The sequence below is a fragment of the Dermacentor albipictus genome, chromosome 2 (genome assembly GCF_038994185.2).
Source record: "Dermacentor albipictus isolate Rhodes 1998 colony chromosome 2, USDA_Dalb.pri_finalv2, whole genome shotgun sequence".
Classification (NCBI taxonomy): Eukaryota; Metazoa; Arthropoda; class Arachnida; order Ixodida; family Ixodidae; genus Dermacentor; species Dermacentor albipictus.
The window spans coordinates 35,108,091-35,128,867 of record NC_091822.1 but is presented as its reverse complement, the minus strand read 5'-3'; the positions used below and the strand labels follow the sequence as shown (position 1 = coordinate 35,128,867).

Below are 20,777 nucleotides of genomic sequence, written 5' to 3'. Positions count from 1 at the left end.
GCTGTTGCACATATGGTGAGGACCATTGTGACAGAAATTTTACGCCCTAAGATGAGAAGCGCCACCTTTGAGGTGCTAAGACATCCGCGGTTCAGAGAGAAACTGCACAGCGCATGCGGCTCCATCCGACAGGTGGCATCGAAATAAGCACCGCATCGCTTAGCTCGTGCCCTTACAAGGAACACTGCGCTCGTACAGTATTCGCAACTCCGCTCTCGTGGCTTACCAAATAGTCATGAGTCAAATAGTCATACCATGATCAGAGGAAGCGTACGTAAGTCATTCCTGATTTGTATTGCACAATCTATTGCGTAGAACAAAATAATTTTGCCAGCTTTTTCGGAATGAGTGTTTCATACAGATGGGCACCAATGACGCACGCACTTTGTGTATTCAGGAAGGCGCAATATCTGGCATTGCCCGAAGCAGATTTTAGGGAGAGGCGTTGGTATAGTATACAGCCCAGATAACACACGTCTCCGTGGGGGCAGCCGCATAGGGCTTCACAGAACGAATCAGACATTTTGCCGCAAAGGTGTATTCAACCTTTTGGTTTCGATGCCGCGTTAATTTTCTACAGGCTGCGTTTAGTGCCCTTCTATTATGTTAGGAGCACAAAAGAACAACCCGGCGCCTACATCAGTCAGACGTCGGGATTGAGGTTGATCTTTTCAACCCCTTGGCCTATTAACCTAGAAGAGAACCATATGCACTTGCAGACCACAGCGTATATATTCTAGGTAATCATATGACTAGGATAAAACCAGAGCTTGCACTAAATGTATGTTTCAGATCAAAGAAAAATGCTTCACTTCCTAGCGTTTCTACAATTTCTGCTCACTTGTTATGGAGGTAACTATCAGCTGGGTCACGGAGAGAGCCACTTAGAATTCGTAATTATGCATCACTATTTCCTTAACAGGGCAGTAAATATAGCTACTCAGAAGTTTCAGTATATCTGTATTCCTATTGATTGCAAATTGTGCATGCCTAGGCGACTGTTCTTCGACTATCCCTGCTATGAAATGTATACCCGGTTTTATCGTTTGATGCAGTAATTGCATTTGTAAATGAGTGGATCTGATTGGTGTTTGAATGCTTGCAAAACGCTTTCGTAATTTACTAAAACTTATGCGGATGCATTAAGTCTGCTTGGGTGCTCCTGTTTTGTCGATATGTGCCACTGTATAGTGATCTCGTAGTTAAGGTGATTTGGGATGTATTTGATGAGTGGGTTAATTAGTTGCCGTGAAGGAAAACAGTCGAATGTGTCGCCAAACGATACATGCACCGCAACTTTGTCTACCGGTGCGAGAATCTGCGCACCAGTAATGATTTTCTCAGTAGTAGTGCTTGCTAAATCCATGTGTATTTCAATGTGTGTTTCATGTGTGCGCACAGTAAGCGTAAGATCCCTGGTGACCACTTATGAAAGCTGCTCTTCAGATGTTACACGATGTCAAATATAATGCAGGATTGGCGCCACATGTAATAAGTTCACCTATGTTGACGGTATTGCATCGTTGTCGGAGGCGTTGACAACGGGAAGGAGCTTCTTCGAATTCGCTTTTGTAAAACGTAACGTTTGGTGTCGCGCCTTTCAACAAAAAATCAGTTGTAAGTTACTTCAAATATTATCGTTTCAGAATACGCGTCGCACTTCTGTGCCATATATCTGCTTGTATTAGGAGTTAAATGTAGTGCCTCATGGATTAAAAAGGAACGCTAGCAGATCATATTCTAGTGTGGATTATGTATAGCAATTGCAGTTCGCAAATAGTACAATACATAGAAAAGGTAGATTACGCTCACTTAGAGTAACAGCAAGGTTGACTGGGGAAGAAAAACACAGTCGACTGGGAATGAGATAAAATGATGGCGTCATGAACGATTTCAGCGTCGTATATGCTTGAGCGATGAAGCGTAATCGTTACTAGTTAGCGCTTCTCAAGTCTACTTCGCTGTCCCCGCCGAAGTTGTGCGCCAGGTAAACCTGCAAGTTAAACCAACTAGGCCAGCACCATATTCTATTTAGGTTATCAGAAAACTCTATTAGCTGCCTTTCCTTCCGCAGTACAAATAAATTATCAATGAGAATGATCATATAAGATAGCATTTCTTCGGAACGGTCTCCTGTATACGCTAACAGGAACAACAATTTTCGTCAAAGTGTATCTGATCGTGACGCTCAGTGCTTTATTTTTAGCATGATTCTCTTAAGAAATGATTGCTTGCTTACATACCATTTGCTTGCATTTTTTAAATGAAGCAGAAGAATTCTTCGTCTATCCAACTCTACTGCAAAATCGGGCTGCTACGTCGAACTTAGTCCTTCGTATTAATGAAAAGATCATCCTTCATCTTGAACGGAGCTCCGTGCTGGCGGATCAACTCCGTTTCGTTACGACCAGTGACCAAGGGAGCGAACTTGACATGGTGAGTACGGGAAGGTTCGAGGCGGCATGCTTATTTAAATGTACGCGTTTTGAGGTAACAGAACTATGCGGAGACCATGCTAACCATGATACTACGACGAGCGACCTCAAGCTTTGTTGCTACATTGCCAGTGCCGCTCATATGGAGCTAGCAAGGCTGGTATCTAAAGGGGCCGCTGAACCACACTTAGGGCAAGGTGAAATAACACAATCCGCGGATCGCATGCGCTGCGGAGAGCATCTCAGCCAGATTTTTCTGTCCTGCGCAGCACGTGCAGCTCGCAAGCGCATTGCGAAGTCGTCTTTCTCCGAAACGCCCTCTTTTCAACAGGAGCCCCGCTCCTCACTCTTTTGTGGACGCTTTATTTCGTAATTGCTTCCCATACGTGGCTGCTATTCGCCAAAGGTGACATCAATCGGGAGAGGTATTTGGATCAGTCTGATTCTTCCTACTTCTATTGTACATATTTATTAACGTACTTTATTGAAAGGACTTCGTTCCAAAAAATCTGCATTCGAATTTTGATAATAATTACCTACTTCCGGAAGAAGCCGACCATCGTCTGTTCACGCTCGGCCGTCCACGCAGGAAAAAATATTATTGCATCCTGCTTGTTGGTGCAGCAGCGATCGGGTCTCGCTAACTTCAGCTAGTCTAGGACACTCTTCTAGCCTCCAACCACGTTAAACTTAAAAGTAAGATCACATGTGCATTTCCCAGCGCGCGCTCCCTACTGGCTGCTCCTGGTAAGGCGCCTTGGAAAACTTCGCTTGGTAATGAGCCATTGATAGCGCTTCAACATGCGCAACTTCGAAGAAGCCACTATCCGTGGGTGAAGCTAGTGCGGGATGAAGCCGGTCCGAACCACGTAGCGCAGCCAGACAAGAACGCATAAGCGAGAGAGCGCACTCTAGCTATGTCATGCACAAAGCAAACGCCGCAGTTACGTGTAGCTGTGGTCCGCTAGCTAGCTTGTGGCTGTTCCGTGGCTGAGAGTCCCAGCGTTTGCTGAGGACAACCACGTTTCGCGAGTCATAGGTGCCGAAATTGGAAATATTGGCGACTACATGATCATCCAAAATCAAATTTGAACGGTGCGCCACGGTGACGTTGAGTAGGCTCAGCGTTGTGGGCACACTCTGCACCGCCGTACCCTTCGCAGTGCAAATAGTTGAAGGAGCGGAATCCCGGCGAACGGAATGTTTGATTGCCGAAATCTTCGCTTATGTTGAACGCTTTGAAGAACTTGTTGCGGGAAAATATTTCTGAAATAATTTTATTTCAAATGAATTTCTGGACTTCAATGAAACTGATTAAGCGACGACTTAAACAAAGGATTGCTTATCTGTTTGCCCCATTATAAATTATCACGGTTAGAAGCTTACCTTCCCGCACTGAATCAATATTTACTTCCAGGAAGTTTCTAAAACGCGAAGGTATAAATCATGGTGCTGACGGAAACTTTAGGTTTTTAATTGGTATTTACTAAAGGCGCAACTGCGAGGCAGAGAAAGCGCTTCATATATCAATACAAAAAAGAACGATGCAACATCCACACACAGTAGGAAGCAATTCTACGTGAGACACTTTGCAGCCAAGTATCTACCCTGCTCGGGTTAGCGTGTTGCAAAGTGCTACCAGGTGGAACACTGCTTTTCTGTGCATCAAGCGAATGTGCGTGCGTCATGCTTTCGTGCGCGTCATGACAGCAGCAAGACGGCGCCGATGGCAACGAGATTATTATGATGGTGACAGCTTCCCGACCCTAATTTGCGGTAGCCGGGCTAAGTAACGATACACTCTATTTTGTTGTGACTTTCGCCGATCGCGGAGATGGTGCACCATAAGGCCGTCCTAAAGCGCCAGCAGCCACGTGGAAACAATTGTACAAGCTCGCACGCTCTTACCTTTTTTAAGCAAATTTTTGATATGTAACGTGACACACTCGAAAGATGGTGGAAAGATATACTTTTGCTATTGCGTTTCATTTCCGAGTCTGTGCGACTGGATCTGCAGAGCCGAGTCAACGGAGCATAGGCGCTCGTCCTATGAAACGTGCTGCACCCGCCAGATTTATGTATGTGCTGGTTCGCGCACGCACGGCACAAGTATCCCTGCGTTTATAGCCCATATATATATATATATATATATATATATATATATATATATATATATATATATATATATATATATATATAGGAGCACCCTGGACCGTTGCTTAGGGGGGCCAATACTTCATCCCCCTATACAATACTTTGGTGTTCAATATTTTATTTACCATGTACCAAACTAGGCGACGCAGGAACCTACCTCCCTATACAGAGTAGCATGACCACGGTTGTATACGTTTCGGCAGAAATCTGTTTTTATAACAAAGAGCTCTCACTCCTTCTCTCTGTCTCTGCCTACCGCAAACGTTCCTGAAATGAGGCTAGCAATACGTCGTAATAAATGTAGAGTACAACGTTGGCCCCAACATGTCTACACTGCGTTGGAGAATCGTGTTTTTAGAGGCCAACGCTAAGCCGACAGTGTGTTCGTATCTATTCGCGAGCGGCATATTTCTCGCCTAATAACTTTTGACATCAGCGGCTGCAAGAAAACTGAGACGAGATGTGTTCAATTTAGCTGCACCAATAATTATCAGCAACACTGAATACATTAGTCTTTTTTACCCACCGTGAAGTCTCAATGAAGATAAAGCTTTAGGTTGAGCACGAGACGGCGTACTCTGTTTCCGGCTGTTGTGGTGGCCTTCATAGGGGAAGATATGCAAACCTGCTCTTGTATTTCTATTTAGGTATTGGTAAGCAACCTCAGGTGAACAAACTTATTTCGATGACCTCCACTACGCAGTCTCTGCACAGCCCACGGCACAATTTCGGGAAGTGTAATTATTTATTATTTGATCAGTACGTTTCAAACGTACCGGATGAAATCGCAGTTGAAGTAGATATTAGAAAGGAAACCCGAAGAATTCCTGAATGCCTATGCTGAAATGAAAGCATAGGTGAGTTAGGAGGGCGAATCAGAAAGCCGTCGTCCCTATTTTTCTTTAGCGAAGTTACGCCTGTATATGCGAAATCAACATATTGATTCTCAGCGGTGGGCCTCTATTGGACTGGCTCAGTCTTATCTGCCGTTAGCTCCGCGGTACGGCGCTGCGGAGCTACCGGAGATGGCGTTCATGTTTCACATGTCCACGGCGCACGAACAACGACGTGTGATTCATTTTCTATGGAGAAAACGACGAACACCCATCAAAAAATGGCCAGGCTTAGCTTGGTTAAGCCAAGAATGCATTGCATATTGCGCGAGTTGGGGCCCAGCTTTTCCTCAAGCTGTCGTGACGTCATGTCACGTGGTTGCGCTAAAGGTCAATGGTGGCTGCCCGGCCGCGCCCAAGGGCTGAACTGAGTGATTGCAATATGCAACGCATAAAAATAGAAGCAACTTAATAACAAACATAGCAAACTTAAAAGAGAATAGAGCCACATATGAGACGCGCAGCAATGAGCAATGGCTCATACCCTCAATGGTGGCTGCCCGGCCGCACCCAAGGGCTGAACTGAGTGATTGCAACATGCAACGCATAAAACCCACGGAGACATGCAGCCCACGTACGGGGAAAGGTGTTTCACTTTGAGAAGTTTGAGGTGGTGGTGTTGCGAGTTCGCAAACAGCCGTGAAGGTCTCTGCGACTGTGAGTGCTCGTGGAGGCCGCGTGCGTCGCCGACTGCCGACAAGCTGCGGTCGTTTCACTGTGAGTTTGGACCAGCCGCCATAGAGCCAGGACCTCGCCCCTAATGATTTGCACGTTTTCGGTCCGCTCAAGTAGTTCCTGGCCGGGCAGTGATCCACGTGCAACGATCAAGCAAAGACAACAGTCCGATGTTGGTTCTACAGTGAGCCGGATAAATACTAACTTAGGGGCATCTCAAATTGAGTGCTGAACCGGTGTTGGGACTATGTGAAAAAATAGTATAAGGTACGTAGAATGTACTTATTTGGGTTAATAAACAGTAGAGGCAAAGACTTTATGATTCACCCCCGAAGAAGCACTATTTTCCTTGAATTTCGAGAATGCGTAAGTGAATGGAAGTTATTTGTCAAGGCCACTAGAATAATACTTAGAGGTGCATTACAGGAATTTATAAATATAATAATTTGTTTAAAGTTTTTGATGCTATCATATTTTTCAGATATTGACGCCTTATGGACGGCAGGTAAATTACAGGGATGTGGAGTGAACAGAAAAGCTTATGTTATGAAACTTGGAGCATACATACAATTTCATAGCGCGGTTGTTACATCTAACTGAAATATTTCACTAAAAACGCATATCGGTAAACCAACTCGTGGTTTCTCCAATCACTTTAGTCTCCGCAACTAATTTCCAAGAAAGGAACATTATTCCTCAACACCTATGATTACGATATGCATGGCGCGAGCAGATTGAATATCCGGTAACAAAACTTCATAAGATTCTAAACAATTTTATCGAAGCAAGAAATTATACTCGCTGGTTATGAATTAATGCTGCCAGAAACAATTTTCTTCACAGGTAGACACATCGTCTATCCAAGAGAGCCTGTACCACGACACACATCAGCAATCCTCTGTTAGAATACGTGACCAAGATGGTTTCGTGCAAGTCGTAAGTATTTTGTTCAATGTGAGCATTTTAGACAAATTTTTGTTTAAAAGCAATGGATAAGTAGGATGCGATATGCCTCAGCACCCTCACGTGGTAATAACTGTAAAATTCACTGACTGTGTCCTTGATGTTTGTCGCTGTCACGATGCAATAGTATAACGCAGCTGGTATCTGCCTTGCCCTTGCATTACTCGTGTAGAGCATATTGTGTGCTTTATCTGCAGGCGTTAAAACAATGCATAAAAGAACATTTGTGCGCCAATCGACGTAGTCACTGCGCTCTTTGTTTCCCTCGTAACTCAAGTTGACGCAAGTGATCACTGCCGGCTGACGTCCTTTATACGAGTTCTTAAGATGCCAAATGCGAAAACAGCTTATACTGGGACACAATTTTTATTTCATCCTTTCATCGGCTTTGTTTTCAAAATAATGTAAGTTTTGTTTCGATTGCACTGATATATCACGCCACTTTATTTTGACGAAGGTAACACAAAGGTTGTCTAAATGATATATTTTACTTTCATTTAAATTATCTGAACTTGTACTGGTAGGTAAACCACAGCACAAACTTCAGCCGACCGTCTCGGTAGCCGTGATGAGAAAACATCCATTATCATTATTTATTTTGCATTCTGCATCGATAGTATATCGCCTCATAAAAAAAATCGTACATGTAGCTTGCCTTCACCTACGACTACTGCGGTTACTCTGGGCAGCTGGCCACAAAGGTTGGTTCTAAATACAGTCGACTCCCCTTAATTTAACTCATGCATGACCAAAAAATCTGGTCGATATATGGAAAAGGTCGAATGAAGAAACGGTATCAAAATAAACGTATTCAAGTTTTTTTTAATGTTTAATAACCTTTTGTTTCTTGCTCTTGAACTGCTACCTAACCAGTCTGGGCGAAGAGCGCCGACATGTTGAAACACTTGCTGATTGTCACGCGACAAGAAACAAACGTCAACGTGTTATTTCATTTGAGGAATGAGCGTCGGTCACCAAAAGATACAGATAAATTACGATAAAACAGTTTCAACCTGCGGAAGCATAAACGTTACGTTGCAGCTTGGCCTCCTCCTCATCGAAATTGTCAAGGGAGCAAATACGTGAATAATAACTGCATTGCCATTGCCAAAAATGCTGCAAACCAATTTTTGAACGCTACGCACTGTCAAGACTAGTAAAATCTGTGTCTTTTCACAAAACAATACACTTGTATGTCCCAACAATTGGGCCCGATATAAGTGGTATCAATGCTTCAATGTTCTCTGTTGATTTAATAAATAAAAAAAATTATCAGACGAACTTTAAAGCCATATCAGTTTGAAAAGAGCCAAGCAGTGTATGGAGCTGATACGAAAAATGTAAAGGCCGTGAAACGAACAAGTAGAGGACAAATATTTTAATGAAACTTTGTCATTCAAGAACCTTGATTGCATTTTTCTACATATGCAACGACCAGGGAAAAATCTCAATGATGATGTCATTTCTTCGAGTGTAGTGTGCAGGAGCAGTGGTGACCAGTCGGGTATTGTTTTTGCAACTAAATTATAGTCGCAACAGAGAGCATATATAAAAAAGCCGTAGTTGTGCAAAGTATACGACAGCGAGTGAAATAAAAGTGAGCCAGTGCGAATATGTGGCAAACGGGGTGCTTTTTTAACGCCTTTTCCCACCCCAAAAGTAGTTTTCATGAGTATTTACACTTTGTTCCGTTGACTAACGAGTCGCGTGATTTCCGTCTCATAAAGATCCTTGGGTTGCTGCTTCAAAATGTACTAACTGACTCTTTCGCGTTATCGTGCGACGTGGGTCTGGTTCTCTTGATCGGCTTTCTCAACTGCGCCAAAATATTGAACTTGCACGGCGACAGGTATGGGCTGTATGGCGGATGTTGCAGCGTTTCCTACTTAAACTTTGCCGTTTTTTTTTAAACCAGATCAATGACGTGGGAACGGGCATTTTCTTTGAGCAAGATGACCCCATTCATGAATTTTCCACGTCGTTTGTTCTTGACTGAGACTCGCAGCCGTTCCGGCGTTTCACAATATCGGAAATAATTCATAGTCTTTCCAGGTTTAGCAAATTCTATAAGTAATGGCCCCTGACGATCTCAAAAAAAAAAAGTCAACAACACCTTTCCAGTGGAAATGACAGCCTTTGCTTTCTTTGGGGCTGGTGAATTCGAATGTTTCCGGCTCATAATAGTGGGACCATAAATCGTACCCGGTGACAACTGCAGACAAGAAGTTGTCACCCTCATTGTGATACCGGATCAGATGAGTCAAGGCAGCGCCGAACCTCTCCGTCTTCTGGCGGTGATTCAAAACCTCGGGCATCCATTGCGTACACATTAGCTGATAATCGAGATGTTCATGAATTATGGTTTGAACGAACGGCGACTCATGTTCACACGCTCTGCCAGTTCATCGATGCATATCCTCGGTTCTTGTCTAATGAGCTCATCAACCTTAGCAATTGTTTTGGGGGTGATTGCATCGTGGCTTTGGCCCGGTCTTGGATCGTCTCTGCAACTTTCACGTTCTTCTCTGAACTTTTCGCTCCAACACTTCACAGTGGCCAATGAAATGCAATGTTCAACGTACATGGCAGCCCTACGGCGACTATTTTTGGGGAGGAAACACCTTCAGCTGTCAAATACTTCACGACACCACGCTGTTCATGTTTTGGGCGTCCATTATGTCGCGAAACCATGTTCAATCCAGTGCATGAGAGAAAGAAAGAACATTTATCCTTACATTTGCGTGTCACTTTTTGTAAATGAAAGACGCCTGTGTGCTACGTGAATGCTTCGCAGATAACTAACCGAACCATTAATGCCCAGCGTGGGTTCGCTCACTACCTTTTTACTCGCCCTCGTACATTATAAATGCAAGGATACAACGGAATATACAAGTGCGAAGACACAGCTTGATAAAGAGCAAAAAAGTGCCAGTGGAAACAAAGTGATATGCACATATACACAAAACCTCGCGGCAAGATATCTGAATATACGTATAGGTCTGCAATAAGTTTACGTATCTAAGAAAAAGTCACTGTATTTAATGCGTCAAACAAGGAAAATAAACATGTTGGGTAATCACATATTCACAGATAACAGAATGCTAAGATCGCCCCCCCCCCTTCTCTCCACTCCCTTCGATGTATCGGGTGCAACGGAAGGCCGCGCAATTGCTCCCCACTTTTTTTCCATTGCGCGCTCAAGACTGAGCTACTATCGTCGGCTCACTCATGGCCCGTCTCGCCGTGCGCTTTCACTCGCACATGCAGCGTGCGGTGAGCGGTCACGATGTTATCGCCCTTGGACTTTATGCGGAACATGAGGGCGACGGCGACAGCAGGAGTGCGCCTGGAGTGTCGATATAATTATTATTGCAATATTATAAGAGTGTCCGGCAACTGAAACGTCCTGTGGCCCATTACTTTCCGCAAAAGAAGAAGTGGTAACGAAATTGAACTTTCACCATGCGGCAATTCGCTGCGCCGCAACAATTTCTTTTTTTTTTTCTTTTCTGGGGCCGGAACAACGAAAAAAAAAGCAAATGAAGGAAAGCAGGTTGGCCAAAATCGAATGCCTACTTTGGGCACCTAATGTGCCTACCGAAGGAATATTAAGCGAAACGTGCGACGCTTGCTTCATAGAGAACCATACGCATATTGTTAGGCACCCTACACCAACGAGAAAAGTCGAGAAACGCGAACGCGTTGCAGTCCGTCGAGTCCCCACAGTGATGGCGGCGAGCGAACATTGCTTCTTTTTCTCGTCTGCTAGCCAGAAAGCGTCCAAAACTCTCTGAGGCCAAAATTCACTCGGCGAGAGAAAAACGAACATGCACCGATAGGCAACGCGTGGTAGTAGGGCAACACGAGAAAAACTCATGCGCTCTGGCTGGCTCTGGCAGACTGTGGGCGGCGAGAACACAAAAAAAAAATTGAAGAGGATCATTACGTCCTCGCGAATAAAAGTCAAAGTGGAAAAATTAAATACTAACGTAGGTACCTTTGCTGGCTTTAGTGTCTTCAGATGGATGCTTTGGTGCTGGTGAAATACTGATATTCTTTTCTGTGACATAATGCACAAATGAAGCACCACAACACTTCTTCTCATCGGACCTCGCTGCGTGCTTTGTCAACTTGTGTGATATTGTATTGATTAGGCTTGTCTTGTAGTACGGTCCGATGTACGACTATACAAAGGTTGATGCACCTTTGGCGTCAATGTTTATACGAACATTAACCCACAAAGTTTCAGAACAGAAAATTTAAAGCACGACTTCAGAAATGTCAAAGCACTTTTCGCATCAATAGTTTATGAGAACTTTATACCCACAAATTTTCGGAATTGAAATACCGGCACTTCATAGATTCCGCAGCCACCGCGAGAGGCCGCGATAAGCCCTCTTGGCATCAAAACGCCCTTGAAACTTTGTGCTCGGATGGGACTCCTTGAGTTAGGTGACTCCCGGTTGATGGGCGTTGCGGGGAAATCCAGCACGAGCTTGCAATGTTCGAGCTGATATCTCATTTCGAGCGTGAAAAAGACATTATGGACGGAATGCAGAATGATTTCCGGCTCCGGAGGTAGTTTTGGTGGGCGATGAATGACAGCACGATTAAATTTCATTGGGGGGGCTGAAGCTGGCTACGCTCCTGCCGTGTACAGGATGACGCTACATAGAAAACCCACATGGGTTTCTCAGAAACATGGCTTAGTACTTGAAGAAAAATTTGATCAGGTCCGGAATTCGAACATAGGATTTCTTTTGTAGCTTTGTGCTGCATACGGGCGCGTGCCAATTTTTTCCTTTATGGACGTTCCTCCGCCTTGCGACACTCCGCACAACCAATTTCCCCCATTTGTTGTCCTTGTGCTTCGAGTTCTCGATGAATTCGCCCTCGCGCTGCGACATTCTAGCCTTCTGGTTATCTCCGATTATAGAGCGACCGCCCAGGCAAGGTGTTCGTCCCGCGCTCTAATCCCGAACCGGGACGAATTTTTCTTCAACTACGAGGCTGTGTTTTTGAGAAAGCCGTGCGAGTTTCTTTTGCAGCGGCGTGCTGCATAAGGGTGGAAGTCAGTTTTTTTTTATTTCGTGAGCCTGTCCACCTTGCGGAATTCTGCAGAACTGCTCTGCAACCTGCTGACGCAGTAGCATTGGCAGCCAAATATCTTGTGCTTTGAAGCGTATAGTAGCCGCTGCGCAGTTGAGGGGGCGCTGGTGTGCATCGGTGAGGATCACATTGACCGAAGCAGCTTATGTCGAGTTCAAACTAATGAAGTTTCCCTTTAATAGCAATGTACGGTGTCTCGCTGGGACATTCTAGTGCGTTCGAATTAGGCAAAACGTGAAATTAGGCAAGGTCGAATGAACAGGACTGACTTAATCTGACCGTTTTTCTGGCTAAGGCTTCTCTACCGAGAATGTTGTTTTGTGTACCTCAAAATACAGGATTTATCGCAGCGGCCAGATTGCGCAGGAATAGTTTTTTTTTGTCAGCAAAATCCAATGTGCCAGCCCTATTACAATAATTGCTTGACGTGGAAAATTTTGTAAAGCACTACAGGTGGATGAGACGCTCATGAGGCAGCGTTTTTGTGTTCCACAGCTAAATGTGATAAACACCAACCTGCTCTGCCTCTCTATTCACTATATCTCTTCTAGCGTAACTAAACCGAATGTACTAATAATATTTCTCTACTTGGCCCTTCTTCATCCTGATGAAGAGGCCGCTGGGAATTATGCAGCGCCAGCTTGGCCTCCCTTGAAGGCTACTGTGATGTTATCTTTTGAAGAATTTACACCAGGGCACACATACAGTATAGTATGCAGTGCCATGCCATCGAACGTTTATTTCTCACTCAATTATTCCAATTATTGTTTTTATTTATTTCCTTTTACCAATAAATTTATGGTTCCCTTGATTCTGTTTGATTAAAACACAAAAATATTCCTTCCAGTTCTGCCTGCTCAAATACATTCCTTAATTCTGGCTATTATTCTGTACAATTATCGAGCATCAAACGTATGATCAGTTGGTGAATTTCACCTGCGCAACACAATTTCTGGCCAATGTCCCTCAAAGAGTAACTTCTACAGATTGACGCCATCATCTGTACAGCATAAACCTTCGTTGTTTTCTCTCTTCTTTCGTTTGTAAGCCTAGCGGCTAATTCAGCGCAACCAAAGAATGCAATTTTAAATTGCAATTTGCTGTTAAAATTTGCGCCGAGAGCCCATTTGGTTAGAGTATAACCACATGGGCCCCTGTACTCTCAATTAGAATGACAAAGTACGAATAGTTACAGAACCACATGATGGCCCCTTTGCTTTATCGCCCGCCAATAAATCCACATGTGAAGATAGAATGTACTAAATTCTTTGGAGGTCCACAAAATATTTTAGCCAGCAAATGGAAAATGACATCACTACTCGTTCCAGTTGCCGTTGGTGCTGAAGTACCTGAAATCCTACGTAAATCTAGGAATCTTCAATTCGAAAGGTTTGAATATTACAATTTAGGTAGTAAGAGAATATAAACTTTATTTTCATTTTCTTCAACAATATTCATCAATATTCAACCTAGGGAGGCGCCCTTAGTTCAGGTCGCCATTGGCTTTCTCTGATATTTGATTTGCGCTACGCTTGTGACGTCTGGCTCTGATTCTTGATAGAAAACTATTTTTATGTGTTTTACTGCATGTTTGACTGCAGTTGATTACGTTCAGAATATTTTAACCATAGGAGGGTGTGATCAACAGCAAGCTGAGGATAAAGCCAGTATCTGGAAACGAACGGTCGTCGCGAGGACGGGTGCTGCACAAAGTATATGAAGTACACGAGAGCCTAGGACCTTTCAGGGAAGGTAAGGAATCTTTCTTTCTTGTTGCTGAGACTTCGAGAGGTAGACCACACTCAATTTGGATATATTCTATGCCGGTTGTGGAGTTCATCAGCCAGCTTTGGCCCATCACTTGGTTCAGCACACAATTACGTGAAATAGCTAGCAGTGCCTCAGTGTGCGCTTATTGGCTATTTTATATGCCTGGACAAGCCAGAAGTCACAATGGAAAAGAGCTGGGATTCTGTCGTGCGTGAGTTTACAAAAGCATTTCCTTAAAGGACACAGTTAGATGTGCAAGTGACGTACCTATAAATGTGTATTCCTCGGAGATTCGGCATACTGGGAATGCTTTTAAATGTGATATCGTGACTGTAAGGTGCAGCACTAACCTTGTGTGCATGTTTTTTATCGAGTGCGTACGTCTTGCACTGCCTTGAGAATGCATATTTCGGCATAGTGCAGCGTCGTAAGACTGTCGCATGAGGGGACAGCGAAATTTAGGATGTAAAGTCAGCGATTCAAATTATATGAGACGAGCTGAGAGGGCGACACAGATTGGACATGACTACATAAAACATTTCAGTAGCCTGTAATCTGGACAAAGGTATATATTAACGCTCAAGTTCGGTGAAGAAAATAAGATACATAGTTTGAGGTAGCATTTTCCACATGTTCTAGTGTAACTAGTTGTCTTCTGCTCAGCCGTATTATGAAAAATCAATACTAATGGTCATTTCATGGTGGCGCTGAGTGCCTTGTTGTTCAAGCAGTTCCGGCGGTTAGCTTTGGCTAGACAGGCTTAAGTACGCCTCTCTCTCGAAGCGCAAGCCAGGATGCTTTTGATGCTTGAGGTTGAGAGATGTAGTAGCCCTGCTGCTGTCCCTCCTACTGCTCGGATCCTGGCAATAGGTAACACAGTTATTTTACGATTGTTCTGCTCTTTTTGAAAATAAAAAGATACCTCTCTCTCTCTCTATATATATATATATAGTCATATAATGAGAAGCCAACAAACACTGACACCAAGTACAACATAGGGGAAATTGCATGTGCTTAATAAGTGAAATAAAGTAATGATAAATTAATGGAAATTAAAGTGGATGAAAAAACAACTTGCCGCAGGTGGGAACCGAACCCACAACCTTCGCATGTCGCGTGCGATGCTCTACCAATTGAGCTACCGCGGCGGCGTTTCCCCATCCACTTTCTTGGGCATTTATGTGTACTAGTAGAACGCGACATGCGAAGGTTGTGGGTTCGGTTCCCACCTGCGGCAAGTTGTTTTTTCATCCACTTTAATTTCCATTAATTTATCATTACTTTATTTCACTTATTAAGCACATGCAATTTCCCCTATGTTGTACTTGGTGTCAGTGTTTGTTGGCTTCTCATTATATGACTAATAAATATCGGGTCCCTCGGTTAACCCCCTTTCTTCTCGTTTATTACTTAACGAGGGTCTCGAATCCGGCAACATTGATGCCTTCAGGTAGCATATGTGGGTTTATTGACCAGTTGCCTTCACCCGAAAAGATCACGTTCTCGTGACACCTGCGGCAAAAAAGACGTTCCACGTCCTCCGCCAAGGTCTGTGAGTGGGGGCGGTGGCTAACACTCCCAGGGTTCTACTAGTACACATAAATGCCCAAGAAAGTGGATGGGGAAACGCCGCCGCGGTAGCTCAATTGGTAGAGCATCGCACGCGACATGCGAAGGTTGTGGGTTCGGTTCCCACCTGCGGCAAGTTGTTTTTTCATCCACTTTAATTTCCATTAATTTATCATTACTTTATTTCACTTATTAAGCACATGCAATTTCCCCTATGTTGTACTTGGCGTCAGTGTTTGTTGGCTTCTCATTATATGACTAATAAATATCGAGTCCCTCGGTTAACCCCCTTTCTTCTCGTTTATATATATATATATATATATATATATATATAATCCGCGTTCTACTGCCAAATGTCCGCTAAAATGTCGAAACCAACGGTCAGAAGACGTGCATTTCACTTGTCATTGTTTGTAACTGCTGTAAGAAGTTGTCGCTAAGCTATTGTCATTGCCTGGCTAACTTCACAGTTCAACTTTCCTTTTCTAATTTCAGGTCGGATGCTAGAGCGTTCGCAAAGCGATGATCAAAATAATAGGCGTCGCCTCAAGCCTCATGAGCGTGAGTGCAAATTTATTTCGTAATCATGGCAACGACAGCTCTACCTGCTTGATCACTTTTGCTGATCATAAAAGAAGAGAGGTGATAAAATTACCATCAGTAATGTTTCTCTAGACAACATTTCCATGTAAGTAACTGCTGAAGAAATTCAGAAGAGAGAAAAAAATGATATAATTATGCGCTTTAGCACACCGTTATTGACTCAGTGGGTTACACCGATCTTAAGTTTCATTACAATAAGCTGTCCAAGGCCATGGTTTATATTAGTGTAGTGAGGGAGATTAAGGGAGATTAGTGAAGTGAGTTCAATTAGGCTGGACGACCACGGAATTCTTTGTTAATCCGGGCGTTTATCTGTCATTCTAGGATACCTCATATCCAATTATCTTTCAATTCGTTTGTGTGCCCTGTAACACACTATCATTCAGTTCTACTTAGTCTTATTGCATTTTTTCTCGCATAAAATTTATTACTTGTCTTTCAGTTCCATCTGTCATTCTAACCTTCTCCTAATCGCGTTTGTGAGTAAACCGTGCCATGTTTGAGCATCATCAGCACCATCTCCATTGTCACTGTGCAGCTTGCTCTCGAGATAGAATCGACACCTCTGGGTGAAATAAGGCATCTACCGTTTCCTCGTCTGTTCTCATCGGTATACAATCACCCCATTACAGTTAGCGAAAATGCGAGGCAGCCTTCTAACACGGAAATCCAAAGCCAAACACTGCATGCATGCTCTTCTAACATTGCCTGACCAAGCCATCATGGAGGCTCACCCCAATCAATGTCTGTCATAATGTCCAGTCTCCTGTATCATGCGACCCTAGAGCCTATAAGGGCACGAATCTTACGATATCGAACATGGCTTGTTCTAGTGAGAACGCATGTATACACTAAATGGCTCGCCTTCACGAGCCTACATAAAGGAGTATTTTTTTTCAGTTACCCTACTCCAATGTAATCTTCGTCACTAGTGCAATTTCCAATAGCTCTAAAGAATCTCTTGAGAAGTGCAACGTCCACCGCTATGTACGAGTTCCGTGCTGAGGAGAGCTTGCACGGACGTCACAGAAACATCACAGAATATTTCATGAGTTACGCAGACCACACTGTGCATTTATGTGGGTACACTATCTCACACACATAACTCTACCCAAAGAAGTTTATCAAACATGAAAAATATCGACATCAATCCTTTCAATTATTTTTCGCAAATCATAAGCGTGCTGCTGTCGTACTTAAAAGCCAATGACAGAGATTGGACGTACTCCACGAGCATAAGTCAGCTCGTTGCCTTAGCTCTGGATTTTACCATATAAATCTGCTAGCTGCAATTGATAATGCTTCGCCTTATCAACGCGAACCGTCATCTCAACTTTGAAAGAGCACGTTAAACGCACAATCACGACATTTGGCCTCTTCGTATCACGACACATTACTTCCAAATTATCACAAATAATTGGTCTGCTCTATCGCAACCGTGAAATATTACCCTCTTGTGTTATGATGTTAGTTTATTACTCTTTATTTAATTCTCGCCTTAACTATTGTAGCCTTATCTGGGCAACTACAACACAGGCAAACCTGAACAAATTACTTGTATTACAAAAAAAAGCAATGCGGATTGTTAAGAAATTACCGACGTTGCATCATACAAGAGAAATATATTTAGAACACAAAATAGTTCCAGTAACAAAAATCTACGACTATCGCCTCAGCCGAACACTTAAACAAGAACATTTAAGCAAAACATCTTTTATTCAAGCTCTTTCAGGCCTGACAAGGCGTGAACAAAGCTACAACACAAGAAATAAGGATATGTGGGAAATTAAAACATTTCGAACAACATATGGGCTACAAACGTTAGAACACCGGCTTCCACAACTTCTTAATGACCTATTGAGACAGGATATAATACTTCAAAATGCCACATTTCGGACACTCTTGGCTTACTTTCTTTCCTAAGCTTTTTCTTGTTATTTCTTTATGCAACGAAAGCCGAATCGCTTTACAGAAGTATGGTGTTACTCGGTGTTATTCCTGTTTTTTTTTCTATTAAAGTGCCTTTGCCATGTCATTGCATTGTGTAAACCATTAAAAGCCTTCATTTCTTTATTTGCCATGTGAGCATTACTTAATTCTTTTTTTAAGTTATGTACCAGATGCAGCCTTTATGTAATATGTTTATATATTGCTATGTGGTGTAATGTGACCGCCGTGGGCAGTGTTTCTTGTTTGTGTATGTTCTTTTTTATGACTTTGTATGCTACTGCGAAATCAGGGGGGCCGTTGCTCTGTCAAGCTGTTGAAAGACAGCTTTTACTTCGGTCCCCCTGCATCATCATGTATGACGTGATGGTCGAAAATAAACTTACTTACTTACTTACTTACATCATTGCGTCTTGTGCGTCTTGTGACACCACGACAAACTTTGCGCTGCTCCTTACTTAGAAGTCGAATAGTATTTTCTTCAGCTCAGTACCTTTGCGCTCCTATGATCCACTTCAAGATAGGGGAAATCGGAGAGAGAGATATATATATAGAAAAATTCACCGACAACTATGGTACTCCGTAATGGGAAATTTGAGCGCAGCCCGGCACGTGTTTTAATTTCGCGTATCAATATTTTCTGCTATGATTATATAAGTTTATAATAGGAAGAGAATGCTGTGATGAGCGCGCTTCGTTTCCATACATGCGACGTGCACGCGTGATGTCATAACCATCGTCGCCGAACAGCCTGTCTTCCGCGGCACTACACTTTCCTTCTGACACTTTCGTTCCACCAACGACGAGAGCGCCCCTTCGTCGCGGGGAAATCGTGCTATCAGTGTCAGCGGAGTCAATCCCCATGGATTGTCGCATCGAGCATTACTTGTAGCCGCTCGCCGTCGCGCCTTGCAGGTGCAAACATATAAACGTCACACACATTGGTACTGCGCACTGACCTCAGCATCAGATGCTGAGCACAGCAACCCTGGTTCGCACGGCAGCGCATACCGCGGCCTCTGGCAACTCAGCGCATACGCCAGGCCGTTCTGCCTGCCCCCCCCCCCCCCTTCCCGCAACTCCTCTTGCCGCCTCGTGCTTTCCCTGTAGCCTCTTCCACCTCTTTTCTCCTCGCGCGCTCTCGTTTCATTCTTTCCTCCGCATTCGGTTTCTTCGTTCGGGTGTGCTCGTTCGCTCGCTTACGAACTATAACGCTGCCACCGAGACACGCCAATGCTCCATGCAGGAACGGGCGCTTTTGAGCTGCGCTTTAAATAGGGAAGCACAGACAGGGATCCTAGCCAGTGTAAGTACCGGCTTGCTACCCTTTGCTCGGGAACGGGTTAGAGGGAACAAAAGGTGATAGAAGAAACGAACAAAATTCAAGTGAGAAGTATTCACACAGTAACGCGATGCTACGCGCTGCAATTGTGAATGTCGATCGCACGATTCACAAGCCCTTAAGGACTTCAGCAGGATACTTAAGACCTAGCGGGCCAAAACCCGTCTGGACCAGTGTCTGAGAGCTTATTCTTTTGTCAAGGGGCGATCATACACTTTCTTGAGCGAGATCGCGAGCACTTTATTGGGACAGTGTAACGGGGACAGTAACAGAGGAGGTTACTAATCGTCTCCTCGCAGCAACAGCTTTCGAAAGCAGGGCTGTCGGCCATTCCAATGTGGAAGGAATAGACGTTCGTGAATGCCACGACGAGCAACAAGAAAGGGGGTTAACTGAATAACTCTATTTTTATAATCGTGCCATAGAAAGCCAAAAAGGACACCAAGGGCGGCATTAGGGGAAGTACTTGGACTTTTTGATGGAAATACACGCAAATGAAAGTGGATGAGAAAAACAACTTAACGATGGAGATCCCGCGTCTTCGCATTACGCGTGCGATGTTCTTACCAACTCAGCTACCCCAGTGTCATTTGCTCGTCTGATTTCGTGGGTATTCACGTTTTACTACTAGAACTGAGCCTGCAAGTGTTAGCCAGCACTGCCACTAAGAGACCTTGACGGTGAATTTGGAACAACCCTTATGCTGCACGCGTCATGAGTACGCTATTCTTTTGTATGAAGGTAACTGGTCAATAATCCCGTGCATGCTACCTGAAATTATCAATGTTGCCGGATTCGAGAACCTCGTTATATAACGAACGGGAAGTGGGGGTTGACCATGGCGCCCGCTTTTTGTAATCATAAAAAAAAAGCCAACAAATAAATATACCAAGTAGTGAAACATGACCCAAGGAATTGTAAGCGTAAACGGCTCACAGTAGCTCTATATGGAAAAGGGCGTAACAGACGTGAGATCGTTCCCCACCTACGGGAAGTTGTTTTAAAACGAACTTTACTCTCTCTCCCCCCAACGAACTTTACTGCCCGCGAGCTTCCGATTTCGCAATGGCGGTGCTCCAAGAAAGCACATGACGTCACAACGCGTGCCTCACCGCAGATATTTCTCTCTCTTGCTCCCTAGTCACTACTGCGCATGCGCCACTAGTAGCACCGAGCCTCAGGTGTTCCGCCACTGCGCAGCGCCACACCTTTCCGCCGCCTACGTTTCGTATGACGTCACACAGTGTTCTCTGTCCTTGCGCTCCCCTCCGCTTGTTTCGCCAGCTGCGTCGGATGCCTGATAACATGTCCTTGAGG

At 44.0% G+C, this 20,777-nt stretch overlaps 1 protein-coding gene across 2 annotated transcripts in view; it reads left to right on the top strand.

The window, feature by feature from the left end:
* The first annotated feature begins 737 nt into the window (after positions 1 to 737).
* The window catches only part of LOC135920423 (venom metalloproteinase antarease TserMP_A-like), a 63,320-nt gene continuing 43,280 nt past the window's right edge, over positions 738 to 20,777 (top strand). Inside the window, exons 1-5 of one of the 2 annotated variants that reach the window (XM_065454687.1) lie at positions 738 to 852; positions 2,270 to 2,436; positions 7,001 to 7,093; positions 13,861 to 13,981; positions 16,064 to 16,129. In XM_065454687.1, coding sequence (XP_065310759.1) covers positions 780 to 852; positions 2,270 to 2,436; positions 7,001 to 7,093; positions 13,861 to 13,981; positions 16,064 to 16,129 — 520 coding nt within the window. In that variant the 5' untranslated portion in view covers positions 738 to 779. The remainder of the gene's footprint in view (positions 853 to 2,269; positions 2,437 to 7,000; positions 7,094 to 13,860; positions 13,982 to 16,063; positions 16,130 to 20,777) is intronic. The other variant, XM_065454688.1, reaches the window with a different exon arrangement.